Genomic DNA, 16,138 nt, shown 5'->3' with positions numbered 1-16,138 from the left:
CTGTCTCCCTGCTCCCTTTCTACCGATATAAAAGAAAGATAATAACAATAATATTCTGCTAATGCAGGCATGAAACATTACTATAAATAAAAGTAATGTTTTTTACCATATAGTATTTTAAGTGACGACAGTAGGGGCGCTATCGCTAATATTTGCTAGCAGGTCAATACATGCCAAGAATAACGACAGTATTTACAGAAACGTACCTGCACTTGAAGCCCAGTACAGATCGGAACTTTTCTTCCTGAAGTTGTTTTTTTTTTTTGCGTGCCCTTTCCTTTTCTGCTCCACCTAGCCGCTTTTGGTCTCCGGGCCACCGGGGATCCTCCCGATGCTCCGAATGTCCAGTCCGGGTTTGCTGACCAGTACCGCCCACACCAAGTTAACAAGGCTCTGTTCGCTTGTACGTGATATGAGATCTTTAGGGTCTGTCCGCGGTTCATTTCAGATGATAAATGAAATTGGACAAACAATTAGAAGAAAAATAATAATAAATTGCATTAATAATGTAAAAAAATTAGTTCATATTTTCATTTTCTTTCTGTATGTGCGCGTGCGCATACACGACCACTCTTCCGGCATGACGTAACATCCCCCGTCTATGTTCGAAATTCTGTACTGGAAAAATATTCCCCTAGTTGGTATTTTTCTTGTTTCATAAAAACGCTATATTAATCATGTTCTACATCCTAAACCAAAGGTACGTATAAACTAAAATGACCAATGTAAGCCCTCGGGAACACCAAAACCATGTGCTAAAACATTTAGCTAGCTAACTAACTTTATGCTAGCGAGCTAGCTAAAAGGTGTGTCCGTTCACTGCTGAAACTGACTTTTTAAAATGGTCATTTCTGTCATCACATTAGTGTGTTCCGGCTCTTAAATGTGTCTTGTTGGTTGTATAAAGAATTAAAGTAAATTAATCTAACTGGCGTTCAGTCCGTGGTGTATTTTCGTGCCCAGACTATCGGGGGGGGGAAACTAAAGCAATAAACAGTAACATCATCAGGTACATAGCTAATAATACTTGCGCAAGATTATAACATGAGCGTGAGGGATGGTCAAGGCTGATGATTAGACCTGGAGTTGTTCAGGTTTATATTCAGCCACAACCCTTCCGTATATTTTCTAAAACAAAAGCCTTCGGTCCTTTTGAACTCTTTAGTGTTTGGAGCATGGTAAAGGCAGTACATTACTGAGAGCATTACATTTGAGGTGTTTCCAAGATCTCAGATTACAGTTAAATTAGTAATTAACCGAGTTGAAGCTACTTTAGGAGTGCCACAGTATGCTATTGTGACCGGTGACCGATGACCGATGTATCCCAGGGGCACCAAGCTGCTACTGCTGGGCCCCTGAGCAAGGCCCTTAACCCTCCATTGCTCATTTGTGTAAAATGAGGTGAATAAGGGCGTGTGCTAAACAGCAGAAATGTAAATGTAAATAAACCAGTTCAAACTGATTACCGTTGCAATAACTTACCTACGCAAGTATATAGAGGAATATCTTCACCCCTGTAAGACATACCTTGAGTCCAGTGTTTTAATTATGGTTCAGAACCCTTCTTTCTGGACAGTCTGTTTTTGCCATTTCTGTTTGTTTTTAAGTTCTGTTTCTATGCTGGAAAAAAGTTACAGATTTTTTGTCCAGCCACCCAGCACTAATACTAGCCTACAGCATAGACTGTGACTCAACAAAAAGTGCTCCTTTACACGAGGTTTGTAGTGCACCTGAAATCACTGTCGGTGTCGGACAGCTGTTAGTGTTCTGGTCAGTACAGTGTTATGGTATATTTAGGAAATGTTTTGGAGATTTTCTTTTTTTAATTTTAGAATTTGTCACTTTGTCCAGTTAACTAGTTAAACTATATATAGAATATCATTTACTCCAAATACCATTAATTCTGTGGTAGATTTTACAGTAGATATTGAAGGTTTTTGCTGTTGGATGATGATACAAACAATTGGAACAAGGTGGAGGACTAAAGCTGCGTGACAACTTGGATAATAGTGTAGACAAATATTTGTAATGTTTTCAGCCATAAGCCTACCGCTCAGATGCGTCAGATTCCTGGTGATGACTCTGTACGATCCTCTGTGCTTCTGACTCTCAGCTTCAGATTAAACCTGTAAAGCATACCTCTGAAAACACATTACATCTCATCATCCAGGGTAAAGTGGAGAGGGATGAGTGGTGAGAAATCCTCAAGAGTTGAAAACAAAAAACTTGTTCGAAATTCTTCACTGTTCTCTAAATACAGTTAGCTCACTTAGCTACTGTCAGGTTTGTTTAGATTGGGCGGGGCTGGGGGCGGGGTTGGGGGGGCGGTTTCACATACCATTGGCTGTTGTGTAAACCAGTCAACATGAAATATACCAAGATACTGAATGGGACTTTAAAACCTTTATTTGCATTGTTTGTGCTAAATTGGTGATTTTCATATTAGTTTCGTAAACTGAACAGTTTGAACCCTTGTATAGACACAGCTTTGATTTTTGCAGTTTGTTATCCTGGAAACTGAACCTGGAACTGACTTGTTCTGTTAACATAAGATAAATTAATCCTGCTGTTCCACTTTTCTTTTTCCACAGATGTATTTTATTCTTCCTGGTCCAACTGCTGACATACAATGGTGAGAGATTAACACACACCTGACAAACAGTGTGATTTCACTGATGATACACGATCCAGCAGGAAGGGGAGGGCACTGGTTACTAGTAGATTTCACCTACATTTGATTTATTGTGTATGTTGTTCTTTCAGTGTTGGTGCAGAACAATGAGATACGTACGGCTAAAGTAGGTGATAAAGTCATCTTATCATGTTCCATCAACCCCACTGGAGTGGTTGGGGATGTAATTTGGAAATATGAAGAAGAAAAAGTGGTGGTTGATATCATCTCGGGTAAAGAAGATTTTAACGACCAGAGCCCAGAATACAGAGGCAGAGTTAAAACTTTTACAACTGAGATTGCAAAAGGAAACTTCTCTATCCAGCTGAGTAATTTGACACGCACAGACTCGGGAATTTACACCTGTTACGCCCCTAAACCTGTTCAGAGAGTAGAACTGAGAGTTACAGGTTTGTATCATCTTTTTTTCAGTAGCACACAGTCATTTACAGTGTTTTGATGCTGAAAGGCAGTGGTGTTAATCTAACCTTGAAGATTATTATGGAGAATTCTGTAAGTCTGGAACTGTGGTGAGTTTAAAAAGGGTTTATGATCTGTGAATTGGTTTGAGGTCGAGAAGGGGGGAGTCATTCCATGTCTAGTAAACAGACAGTGTGCAAGTTTAGATGGCTTTGTGCAGGATCTCTGAATGAAAATAATTGTTGTTTTTATGACTTGCACTACAAAAGTTATAAACCCAAACATGTCATACCCTATAGTAGAGGTGTGTGCAGAACAGATTTTGTCATCCTGCTCCCATCTGCTATGATTTCTTGTACCTGTCAGTGATAATAAATTACATTTATTATATAAATGTTTTATAAAAAATATATAAAAAATTTATTTGAATTCAGATCAGCATTTTTAAATGCATAATGTGATGCGATTTAGTGCCAGTGCTACCAAATATAGCTGAGAACTGTTCTGGCAGTGTGCAAAAATGTTTGATAAAAAAATCTCGGTACGAGACCCTGTGTTTGGTTTAACAATCAGCCTAAAGAGTGGAATCATTTGCAGAAGGACACCTGTATTCTTGCAGAGTATAACTGAGTTTGAAGCACATAAGTACAGAGAAATACATTAACTGTCCAACTAATGTACACTGTGAAATATACACACATCTAAAGCAGCAGGATATTCGATCAACTCACTGTCACCTGATAGTACAGGATTTGAAGTATAAAAATAGAAATAAACACACCAAACATGATAATCTCTCTAAAAGATGGACAACAATAGCTACGTGTTCCTCAACAAAGATGTACAATATATCATTTGCTAGGTTAGTCAGTTACAGAGCAAACAAATTCCAAATCTGTTCAGCTAAAGCTAATGTCACTGCTCCTTTATCTGCTTTAAATTAGATTCTTTTACTTCATTTTTTGGCTTTTTGGCTTTTTCTGCTGTCTTCATGACAAATGTCCTTCAGGCTATAGTAGGGTATGATGTGTTGTATGTGTACAAATCTCCTGCCAAATCCTTCATGTTCAGGATCACAGTTTTAGAAAAGATTTTCAATTCAAGGATTAATAACCCATTCTCCCGCACTGCAGGTCAGTGTCCATGTAGGTTAATAAAACCTTGACTCCCTTCTACTTTTCTCTTTGACTTACACATCCAGCAGCAAGTGTTTGTGTTTGTTTTTTGTATCTCAGTCACACAAAGTAATTTGTCTCTTTCCTTGTTTTTGCATCCTGAAGAAAAAAAAATCAACCCAAAGAATGGAGACATCAGGAAAAGTGCAAGCAGCGTGTTCCTGCTGGGGTTCAGTCTGCTGTACAGTTTGGCCTTTTGAAGACAACATGAAGCTAAACTATGTAAGCGCTGTGCAAGAAAAACAAGAAGTCATGAGGCAAACCTTCATACAAACCTTTTCTATTTTCCAGCTTTCACATTACCAACAATCTGCACAGATCGTATATTAGTGACTCTTGTACCTTGCAGTACAATCTCTATATTTTTGCTCTTTAAGTCTTCTTCAAATGGTGGATTGTAAGACCATCACTCCTGCCCCCTAGAAGTTGTTGGTGATGTCACTGATTATTATTGTTGGGTGTTTTCTTTCCAGCTCTTTCAGTGTTCTGTCATCATCTGTTCAGTGTCTTGCCCAGTGGTTTCTTTCTTTTTATTTATTTCTTTTTTTTGTTTTTTGTTCTATTGTCTATGCTAATGATTGTGCAGTGCCTCTGGTGGATTTTTCCTCTTTCCTAGGATTCAGTATGGCTGGAGTTTCTCCCATAGACAGCTTTCTTGATCTTCATGCTAGTTTATATTTTTTAACAACAAAGGCGGGCATCACTGGTGAAACCCAGGGTTTGGTCCAGGAATAGACAGCTCTGCTCCCTGGACAATAAATTGGACTACATCAAACTCCAGCTGACTACATGGAGAATGTTTAGAGACTGCTGTGTCCTGGTCTGCACAGACACCACCATTCAGCAGGATTCACCTCGTTTCTTGCAAACAGAATTGCTTCAGTTTTGATAAAAGTGCCTGTGTTTACCCCCAAACTGTTGTGGGTATAAACACATGCATTGAAACAACCACACAAACTTCACAACATCCAGTTTTTCAAAGAAAAGACAACAGGTTGAATGCTTCAGCGTATAATACCATTAACCATATTATGTGTAAACATTATACAACAAATATTAATCTTCATTAAGTCCTCATTCACAATCCGTACTGTATCCCTGAGTGGGTGAAAGAGGGAAATAAGGATGCTGGAGGCAGACGAGTTCAAACTCAAGCAAAAGAACTTTAAGACAAAACTGTTCCAGATTAAAGTATGTAAGGAGTGCTGTAAGAGCAGAGCTGTTTTCATATACACACCAATCCACTTTCCTCTCTTGCAACCTGCTGGACTTCCTGTATATCCTGAGTGACCGGTTTAACTAAATTCATGTGTTTTGAGATTTGTTATTTTGGTTTAATATTTATTTTGTTTTCTGATTTATTTTGTATTTGTATTTATATTGTTTTCAGATTTGTTTAGTTTTGCACTTCTTGCCCACTGTAGAATGCACATCATCAGCGATGAATTACTGGTGTGTGAAACTCCCCGCTTGTTCATTCACAGCTGCTTAAAGCTTTCTCGCTAGCAGTTGCTTTTTCTTAAATATTGCTTTTATCCAACAGTTTTTCAAATAAGAAATATAGAGTAATTGACATTTGTGATGGCCCTGCGATGGACTGGCGACCTGTCCAGGGTGTACCCCTGCCTTTCGCCCTATGTGCGCTGGGATAGGCTCCAGCAGACTCCCGTGACCCTAGGAGTCCTAGGAATAAGCGGGTATAGACAATGAATGAATAAATGACATTTATGATACAATATGGCCAAATAATATTATTTTTTCTCTGTGAACTGAAATAGATTTCAGGAATAGATAGACCTGTCGGCTAGCAGGCTAGGGATCTTAGTGTGTTGTACATTTCCGTTAAAAGATTAATTAACTGAAACTGGCCTCTCTTCTAACTTTTCATCTTCAGCTGACAAGATTTCATTTTTTTTACGTCAAAAATTCATGAGTAATGTATTGTTGTCCTGATGATTTCTTTTTCTTACAAGAATTGTCAATGTTTGTTAGCACATTTCTTTATTTTGCAGTAATATTTATCTTATAGGAGTGTACTGGATTAATACATAGTCATGTGTTCTTCTGCTGCCATCTAGTGGACACAGTTAATAAATCAGAAAGCTTAGTTCTGGCTGCATGAGTGCCGGGTGTTCCTAATAAAGTGGATGGTGAGTGTATAGCAGCAAAATCAGGTTAGGTCTTCATGTCATTGTGTCTGAGCTCTGTGATTCAGAGAGATGCTTTTCACTCAGATTGGGACTAAATGTAAATTCAATCTTTATTAAAACAATTAAAGTAAATAATTTGTTTTATATATACTTGATGTTAAGAGTGTAAAGGTCAAAAATAGAAGATGGTTATAGTTTTAATCACATCTCCTCTGCTTGCCTTTGAAACTATACGATACTGGGAGTAAAATATTTACATCAAACAAAGGCTTCACTCCAATTCTGAACTCTAGTGTATTGACTGCACACCTACCACGATTGGTTATTTGAAGTGTTGCATTTTAGAATTTCTAATGAACAAGAAGCCTGGTATATTTATACGTACGACAGAGCTGCTATATCACCACTTGACGTTGAAACTCTTCTGTACTGAAGATTATCCCATGTCAATGACAAAGTATTCATCTCTGTGGCTTATTAAATATACAGTTGTGTTCAAAATAATAGCAGTGTGTTAAAAAAAAAAAGTGAGTAAAGCTCAAAATCCTTATAATAACTTTTATTTCAATAAACGCAAACGCTTTGGGAACACTGCACATTCAATTCTAAATCAATACATGAAGAAAAATTTTGGTGAAATAAAAAATAGCAGTGTCTGCATGTTTCTTTACAAAGTCAAACATTTACTGTATAAACTGAAAAATGCCTGAAGATTTAGCTTTCTTGTGAATTGCTGAACTAATATTTAATTGTATAACCATGATTTCTGAGAACTGCTTCACATCTGTGTTGCATGGAGTCGACCATCTTCTGGCATTCCAGGTATTCCAGCCCAGGACGACTGCACTACACTATAATTCCTCTGTATTTCTTGGTTTTGCCTCAGAAACAGCATTTTGTATATCAGCCCACAAGTTTTCTATTGGATTATGGTCCGGGGATTGGGCTGGCCACTCCATAATGTTAATCTTGTTGGTCTGGAACCGCTTACTGGTGTTTTTGGGGTCGTTGTCTTGTTGAAATACCTAGTTCAAGGGTATTTCCTCATTTTCTGCCTTCATCCTTAAATAAGGGACACTTGTTTGACACCAGTTTTTTCACAGACTAATTCACCTCTTTAATTGAACTCCACACTGCTATTATTTTGAACACACCCTTTTCAATGAATAATTCAGTTACACAGCATCAGCAACATGCATGTCATTACGGTTGGGTCTGTTGGTTTTCTATTACTCTTCTACTCCTACTAGTAAAATATTTGCCATGTAGAAATATAATTTCTACCAAAAACAGTGATTGATCTGGTTAGTGATGTTGGACTGCTATTATTTTGAACACAACTGCATTAGCCAAGATTCTCCTTACAGAAAAGCTTGGCAAATACATACTTTGTTCATTTGTTTATTAGCCTTAGTCTATGTGAAGTGTCCGCTGTAGTAATCCCTGTGAATGCACTTGATAATTTAGAAGTGATTTATATTACAGAGAGAACTGCTGCAATCACAGAACATGAATACACACCTTGTGGTTTGGGAATGCAACTGTAATGACATCCTGGAGTTATTTTATAAAATCTGACATTAATGAAACTGATGTTTGAGTGCTTTTTGAGGCGGGGATGAGGGAGGAAAAAAAGTAGTTGTGGTTATAACTTCAGCGTACACTTCCGCACACTTCTGCCTCTGAACTTCAACAGAAGTGTTTCCTGAAATCAGACTCACTGCAGTGTGTTTCGAGCTTCTGGACAGTGTTCAGCTGTCAGCATGAGGATCTTGCAACTTCACTTTTGTGAGTAGATTCACAAGTTTCTGATTCAATTGTGTAAATTTCCATTGAACAATTTTGTCTTCTGAACTGATTTTTCGTAAATTATTCTAACTTCTTGTTGTGTGTGTTTGTGTTTCCTGATTAGATCTACTTGTGTGCTGTGGAGCTGCTGAATGTTTCACAGAGAAGTCGGTCAGTTTGGGACAAAATGTGACCCTAAAGTGTGAGGTGTCTGTAAGAGACGTGTTCTGGTTCCTGATGAAGCCGTCAGAAGCTCCAGTATATATATTACGCTCTTTCTCTGACAAATCTCTGTCAGCAGATTACAGAAACACAACCTTCAGCAAGAGATTCTCACTGCAGTATAACAGCAGTTTATTTATACACAATATCAGTACTAATGAATTAGGAGTCTATTATTGTATTCAGACTCAAAAAGCTTCACCTCCAGACATCAGCAGTGGAATCAGACTTTACATCCAGAATCATTCAGCTGGTGAGCTATTATGAATTTATTATAAAATTAAATAGTTCTGATGTATTTGTACACACTTGAGATGTGCCATGAATGTTCATTCTTTTATTTTATTGTTCTAAAACTATAGTATGTCTTTTATAATCAGTGGCTCTAAAAATGTGATTATTTTTATTTATTTATTTTTGACAGTTACATTGTACACAACTCTCCATTATCCAAATAATATTTATTATTACTTTATTAGCCTGTTTTACTGCTCACTTGAATGAAATAGCTGTTACCTTCAATCTAAAAGTTAAAATCTAAAGTATGAGAACCCTCGTTCTAGACCTTGAACCATGTCTGACATAAAACACGTTGTGGATAATAATGAGGATATAATATAGATATAATGTGGATAATGTAGCAAGTAGTTTGTATAATGACCAGACCTTATGTTTTTTTCATATTGTTTCCAGAGAATCAGACATGTAACACTGAGCGTCCGCAGAATCACACAGAATCAGATAGAACTGAAGACATCAGCCTCTGGACGAGTCTCATAATCTCAGTAATAATAAACTGTGCTCTGGTCATTACAGGTGTTACAGGTGGGTTTTATTTACAGTGTATTCTGGTCACACGGTAGTAACTGACGGTATACTGAGAGTTTACTCTGAAAATAGCAGATCTGTTGTTCTGATCAGTCTGATAGTCTTAGTGTGGTCTAATGACCTTAACTGAGATGACTAAAAGGTTTATATACAACAATTCTATAGCTTTCTATATTTCCTGTACAGAATAATCCTCATGAACACGGTACACTGTACCTGATAATATTTGATCTCATTAGTGTACAGTGCAGTTCATATGAAATGAAATATAGCTTTTGAATCAGTAAAAAAGGCCCTGGAGTCTTAATTACCCAATATTTATTTACTACAGTTTAGACACTAGCTAAACATCATAACAGTAGAAATATTCACTAGTAACTACTGTGCATTACTTAATGCTTAATCAGTGCTATAATTTATTTCATTTATTATTGTTATTGACACAGGTCCTGACTATCGCTGGGTTAATTCTGTATTTTTCTCTGTTAGTTCTTACGGTTTATTGCTGCAGAAGATCTCCAAAAACCCGAACACAACCCCCTGGTTTGCAGCAGAGTCAGGGCAACAACGACCTTGTGGTAAGCAAACTGCTCTTTTTTGTTGTTGTTTTGTTGTTCTTGCAAAAAAGACTTTATATACACTTTTTACACAATACGTCTAATGTAAAAGTTTATGTTCAGCTCATTTTTAGCCCTTTTCAATCATCTCTACCTCCTCTTCAATCATCTTTACCTCCTATTTTACCTCAATTTCCCAACTTTTCTGTATTTCGGAAGACCCCTGAGTGTGTTAAAACTTTCTGTCTCCATTTCCATTAATGGTGTTTATTCTGATCAGTGAGATGAAGAGATATATTTAGTATTTGAGTCAGTGTAGATGCGGGCATGATGTCAGTTGGAGTTGGAAAGTCCCACGTGTGAAAGTTGCAGCGTACCACAGACTGAAACAGGTTCATGTGTGTGTGACGGTGATGCAAGTTGGTAAAATGTGTTAAAGACCTGCTAAAGAAACGCCACGGCTGCAGTGCAAATATATTCTTATGAACTTGCACAAAAAGCATGCTGATGAAAAGTTCTATTATAGTTTTGCATTTAAGCTTTAGAATAGAATTATTTTTAAGAACCAGGCTGACGGTCCACCTCTTCTGTGAACACTTAACTAACCCCTAACCTAAAAAACTCTGTTCTGCACTCTGACCCTCTAACAATAAAAAAAATCTACACTGTCCTCTGCTTTGATATATCGCTTTGCTTATTGCATTTCCTCGTTTGTAAGTCGCTCTGGATAAAAGTTCCTGCTGTGTGATTAAATGTAAATGTAGAATACACTAAAAATGAAGAGTGTACCAGCTATCTTCAAGCTCATCACTGTAATTACAGCAAAACTGCTTGGACATCCACTTTAAGTACACTAGATATATTAAATATGTATTCTTGCTAATTTTCTTTGCAGGAAAACTTAACGTCTAGAGCACTTATACAAAATGAATACAAGCACAAATACAAAGAGACGCATTTGTATGTACTGTGACTTCACTGAGGATGTATATCCTCAATTATGGTTGAATGTGTTAAAGTCACAGAATTGACAGGCAGAATTGCTGTGCTGTTGTGAACATTGTGGTTATATGTACAACACAAACAGCTCTGCTCGTCTCCTCTCTCACTTCAAAGCAGTGTGAAAAACATGGTTAGTTGTGGAGATACTTAAGAGTGTACTTAAGAGTGTACGCACTGCATTTAGTCTGAAATTAACTAACATGTTAGTTAACACGTTCTTTCAGTACGCAGACGTGCAGGTCCTCACGACAGACAGAGCCACCAGGACGTCTAATCTGAACAGCACTTATGCTCTTCTAAAACCTGTGACCCGGAGTGACCCCAGACACACCACATGATGCTTCATCAAACTGTATCTAGCCCCAGTTGCTGATTTTATATATACATATATACACACTTTTTCAGAGGTACATTTCTGCTGCATTTTCACCTCTGCAGCGTAGGAAGTTTCTGTACCATTTCTGACCTTTGAGCTACAAAAGTTGGGGCAAAACCATGGACCAGCTAACTGCCATGAGCCATGTACATTTACCTAGAAACTGTATAGTCAGTGTTAAAGATTTAACAAGCAAATATGTCTGAATGTTGACTGATCTTAAGTAAATACTTGTACATACAGTAATGCTCATTTAAACGTAAGATTTTTTTTAAACTACTTTTCCTGATGCTGAAGCTGTGAGCATTCATTCTGGCTTGACATTTCTGGCTGAGCTCGTGTGTCGAGGAGACGAGTCGAGTCGAGTCGAGACGGAATTCTAAGGCTGTTTTGTTTTTATTCTCCTAGTCAGATATTGAAAATGACAAGTGATGTTCAGTTCATGTAAAGTTGTGTCATTTTTTGCAATAAACTGTTATAAAATACCTTTAGCTCACCTGATCTGTTTGTTTTCTGAGTTCTGACAAACATCTCCCTCTTTTATTACTCATCACAAAACACATTATATTGTGTGTAAAAAAAAAAAAAAAAAAAAAAAAGTCTACTTTTACTCAGAAAATATCTTTGGGGTCAGATGTTTGCCTGATGGAGCTCCATACAGATTCAGACATTCAGAGACCGAAGAGTAGAACATTGTACGAGCGGCCATCTTGGGACGTCTCGTATCGTTCTATGCAAGAGAAGAGGCGGAGTCTGTTATTTGGTTACATTAGAGGCGTTTTATGATGCGCTTCCCAAGCCCCACCTCCCAAAGTCTGAACAGAGTACTGTTGCAGTGATATGGATAACGTATCAGCGTTTTGAACTAGGGTTTGCTAGCTGTAAATAAAAAAAATGTAAAATACTTAAAGACTACTGAATGTCTACCTGTATAAGTAGGAGACCATTACTCCTCTCGGACTCATCTGTGATACAGATGCTACAGCTGCCACATTTCTGCTCGTCTGTGGTTTGCACCTCTAACACGATGAGAATAAGGCACGCAGGCTTTAGAGGAAGTGACAGGAAGAGTGTTTTGTTGCGTGTGATTTGTGAGTGAAGCGCATCGAGTCTACTCCAAAGTTCTTCTTTGACTCATACTCAGCCAGAAAGCAGACACCCGATACCTCATGATCATGAGTCAATGTGATTCAACTGCAAATATGTCAGTGTGTGTGTGTGTGTCAGCTGTGACACTCGTATGGTCTGGATTTGTGTCGGTAAAAACACACTGCTCTGGACTCAGATCAGTGAAGAGTGATTTGGGAATTGTCAACATTGCTGACCTAAGGGTCAAGTTCTCAAATGTGTTGACTGGGTAAAAACATTTCTTACTTAGACATCACTGAAATGCTGTTGTGGGTTTGGCGCTACACTGACACTGTGACACCCTCGATTCCTCTATTCACAATAAACCGAGCATGCCACTGTGACAAGACTTTATTTGGTAATGAACAAACTTTGCTCAGCGCCCAGTCTCCTCTTTCACATTTGTCAGTAAAACAATTTTTTTTTTTTCCAGCTGAAGTTCAATCCTATGATGGACGGAGATAAGTGTTTCAGGTGAACACACAAATCACTGCTCAAGACTCACTGTCAGGTGAAACAAATTCTGTGACCCATTGTCAGGATTTTTAACACAACTAAAATCTTATCGCATGCAATTGTTGTACATCGCCCCACCCCTACACATCAGTACCACGAATGATCCAGTGTATCAGGAATTTAAAAAACAAAACAAAACAGCAACAATAAATACAGACGATTCAGGAATGAAGCTCAATCAGGAACACGACACAGCACCACGTGTGATCACAACACTAGTGTGAAGATTTCGCACCAATCCACGGCAGCCCCCTCACTCATAGCCATAAAACTCCAGCCAGCAGTAATGTTAAACACACAAGGTTCCTGCTCATTCGTTCACCCGGCGTTTATATACACACACACGTTCATTTAGATTTTCAAACAAACTTGCAGGTATCAATAAATATTTATCCTTCCTACATATTCACAAAGCGACACATTAGAGCTATATACACACACTCTGGACATAAGGGATGTATGGAACTGAGAAACCTGTACACACACAGAACACAACAGAAGTGCGGCGGAATGCACGGTTAGTCCATGCGGATCTTCTGATTGGTCATCCTGTAGATGATGCTGTCGTAGCCTGGGTCCATGTTCCACAGATTGTAGGAGATGACGATGACGGCCAGAGCCAACAGGATCATGAGCCACAGCACGATGTTAAACACTACGGCGTATTCAAAGTTGTACTTGTAGGCCAGGTTGTAAAGACTTCCTGGGTTACTCTGAGAGGGGAAAAAATAGTGTGTGTAAATGTTGTGACACAGAGCACTTCTCTCATCTAGAATGATCCCCCCATCACATCATCCCCAAACTGTTCCTACAAAGCTGGGAGCATGAAATTGTCCAAAATGCCTCGGTATGAAGCTGAAGCATTACGGGTTTCTTTCACTGGAACTAAGGGGCCGAGTCCAACCCCTGAATTCAATGAATTGGAGCAGTGTCCCAAAACTGTTGGCGATATAGTGTACCAAAAGTGTGTGTTTATTTACAAATATTTAATCTTAGAGCTGTCAACGATGGGTGGAGCTTATTGCAATAACAAAATTAGTAAGACATGCATTTCTCAAAGCTGGTTCTTGTGCCTCTGCACTGAGCACATGTGGGTAAACGTGTGCATGCATTTGCACGATCTCAGTAGAAATCGGCTGCGTTCGACACTTTGCAGTCAACATGTCTTGGAGTCATGCAAAAGTTTTGCAACTTAATGTAAAGCGGAAACGAGGTCACCTTGGGTGTGGGCTAATGTTTATAGAAGAAGAGAAAAGGAAAAGTGCACTTGTTTGTGTGTGATGTGAAACACTCGCTGTGGGTTAGAAAGCCCTGACCATATGTTCCTTTTTGTAGCTACTTAACCGTTGTTTACCGTGGGGTTTACTGAGAGGTGTAAATGTTTCCAAGCGCTGAACCACCTGAAACTTCACCAACTTCACGTTGCACTGCTGAGCAAGGGAAATGTGGGCGGAGCCATGAAACAGTTCTGGTCCAGTAGAATCCCCACAGATTGACAGCTTTTATTTAAAACTTTTTATTCAGTAGCGCAAGGACTATATATAAAGTTTCATTAACTGAATACATTTATTTAACCAGTAAATCTAACTACCACTCCCTCTGTCTTTCTTTCCCATCTTCTAGAATCCTACATATCTTCATGTTAACATCATTTGCACTGTACATAAGGTACAGGACATAAACGTCCCACGTAGTGACCTTGTGTGTAGTGTATTTAAGATTCAGACAGAAATGTGTGTGTGTGTGATAAAGGTGTTTGAATCTGAGCTTATTTTCAATGAAGGGTAAAAAGTATTGGCACCTTTTACTTGTGACCAATACACGAACGTTTACCTGCTTACTTTCACTGTAAGAGATCAAATCTGTGAGAGTTTAACATCAAATGAGACAACTGACCTCAGAATGGCTTACAAAGTGTATTATTTCTGCCTGATAACCTCCAGAGACACTCCTACTAGAGAGTGAGACACACTTAGCCCGGGATACGGGAAGTTCTGGGGTCAGGTTTGTCAGCGAGGTGTGCTATTTGGTGCACGTGTCCCACTACGGCGAAACCACAAAATACACACCTGAGCAAAAAACTGTTTCCGGAATGGTTACAGAAGGTCCCCCAAAGCGGTGAGCAGCGGTCTGAACATTCAGACACACCGGAAAAGTCTTAATTCTTTTCTCATTTAATGCCACTCGGGCTAAAAGCCTAATTCTGCTGGTTTAGAAGTCTCTCTAGTCACAGTGGTGTTGGTTTTGTGTTGTCACTACACAATCAGGGCGAGACTGCTTCCAGACGATGACTGCTGCAAACTGAACGAAGTTAAAGTCTTCGTATCTGGTGCATTAAACCACAAACTCCCGGTTCACATGGGCATGTGCATAATTTAGCTTTTAAAGAGAAAGCAAAAGTTTATGTATATTTGTACATATGTAGCTCATTACGCATGCAGTGATTAAACAGTTCTAGTGTTCACGCATTGTAACCTTTCAATATTGTTCAACTTTACATGTTTATATCATGTGATATAAATTGCACAGTGGGAGCATGTGTCTAGAACCAGTATTTGAAGGTTTAAGCTTTGTGTGCGTGTCTCTCTGACCAGCGTGGGGCTTCTGAGGTTTTCTGTGGAGCATGTAGTACAAACAAACTTGCATGCTTAATTTTTAGCAAATGGGTCACAGTGGTTATTGTTCAGAACTGAGAAAATGTGATTTTGAGGGGTGTCCTGTGGGTTTGATTTACAGGACAAATAAACCGCACCGGAAAATGGTACTTTACCAACCAAAGGAGAGAGTAAGTCTATAATTATCTCACCAAGTTTTGAATGGGGGGTTTGGGAAACGTCCACGACAGATGCACTGTAATTCTAACATCTTGATATCAGAGAACTACTTTTTTAACTAACTAGATTTGTTATATTAATGATATGTTGCGATATAAAACCGTTTTCTTCTGCTTTTAGAAGGCAGTATGACCCAACCTAGTGTTTTCATCTAAACACACAGTCGATGCATTCACACAGTGCATTTCCTGTAATAAAAAATACCACCAAAAATTAAACTTCCTTTTAGATGGTCACGATAACGCCGTATGGTCATGTTGTCATCATGTACTGAGGTCAAAATCATTCTCTGTGGCGCAGAATATAAAAGACTCACCTTCTGCTTAGCCTCCAAGATGGAGCGCGACTTCCTGGTTACTGGCGTCTCGAACGCCTTCACCGTCACCACCTCCACCACTGCGTTGCTGCTGTAAACGCCGAAGACGTCATCGGCGAACTAGAAGACGTGATGAAGTTAGAATTAACTCCTAG

General features: G+C 38.7%; 2 protein-coding genes across 5 annotated transcripts in view; one reads left to right on the top strand and one right to left on the bottom strand.

Annotated features, from left to right (window-relative positions):
• The first annotated feature begins 562 nt into the window (after nucleotides 1–562).
• LOC131347569 (myelin-oligodendrocyte glycoprotein-like) lies at nucleotides 563–11,639 on the top strand. Of its 4 annotated transcripts, none has more exons than XR_009203797.1 (7): nucleotides 563–700; nucleotides 2,592–2,632; nucleotides 2,764–3,081; nucleotides 4,372–8,204; nucleotides 8,329–8,679; nucleotides 9,120–9,251; nucleotides 9,744–11,639. XR_009203797.1 is itself a non-coding variant. In XM_058381717.1 (4 exons), exons 1-4 carry the CDS (start codon nucleotides 678–680, stop codon nucleotides 4,464–4,466), a joined length of 477 nt encoding a protein of 158 aa, XP_058237700.1. In that variant the 5' UTR covers nucleotides 563–677; the 3' UTR covers nucleotides 4,467–4,492. The 4 variants fall into 4 exon arrangements, 1 of the variants encoding a protein (XP_058237700.1); XR_009203798.1 differs by having other exon boundaries at nucleotides 9,120–9,832; nucleotides 11,038–11,637; XR_009203796.1 differs by having other exon boundaries at nucleotides 4,372–8,679; nucleotides 9,744–9,832; nucleotides 11,038–11,636.
• A 1,014-nt stretch (nucleotides 11,640–12,653) lies between these two features.
• Nucleotides 12,654–16,138, bottom strand: part of atp6ap2 (ATPase H+ transporting accessory protein 2) — a 9,605-nt gene continuing 6,120 nt past the window's right edge. The window contains exons 8-9 of the mRNA XM_058381699.1: nucleotides 15,984–16,103; nucleotides 12,654–13,546 (exon numbers count right to left, since the gene is read on the bottom strand). Of these exons, the coding sequence (XP_058237682.1) occupies nucleotides 13,352–13,546; nucleotides 15,984–16,103 (315 nt within the window). The 3' untranslated portion in view covers nucleotides 12,654–13,351. The remainder of the gene's footprint in view (nucleotides 13,547–15,983; nucleotides 16,104–16,138) is intronic.

The sequence above is a fragment of the Hemibagrus wyckioides genome, linkage group LG27 (genome assembly GCF_019097595.1).
Source record: "Hemibagrus wyckioides isolate EC202008001 linkage group LG27, SWU_Hwy_1.0, whole genome shotgun sequence".
Lineage (NCBI taxonomy): Eukaryota > Metazoa > Chordata > Actinopteri > Siluriformes > Bagridae > Hemibagrus > Hemibagrus wyckioides.
This window is presented reverse-complemented; position numbering and strand designations above follow the sequence as displayed.

Coding starts and splice junctions, on each gene's coding strand:
- LOC131347569 (XM_058381717.1), top strand. CDS start 678: ATGTTCTACATCCTAAACCAAAG. Junction 701..2,591: donor TTCTACATCCTAAACCAAAG/GTACGTATAAAC, acceptor CTTTTTCCACAG/ATGTATTTTATTCTTCCTGG. Junction 2,633..2,763: donor CCAACTGCTGACATACAATG/GTGAGAGATTAA, acceptor TTGTTCTTTCAG/TGTTGGTGCAGAACAATGAG.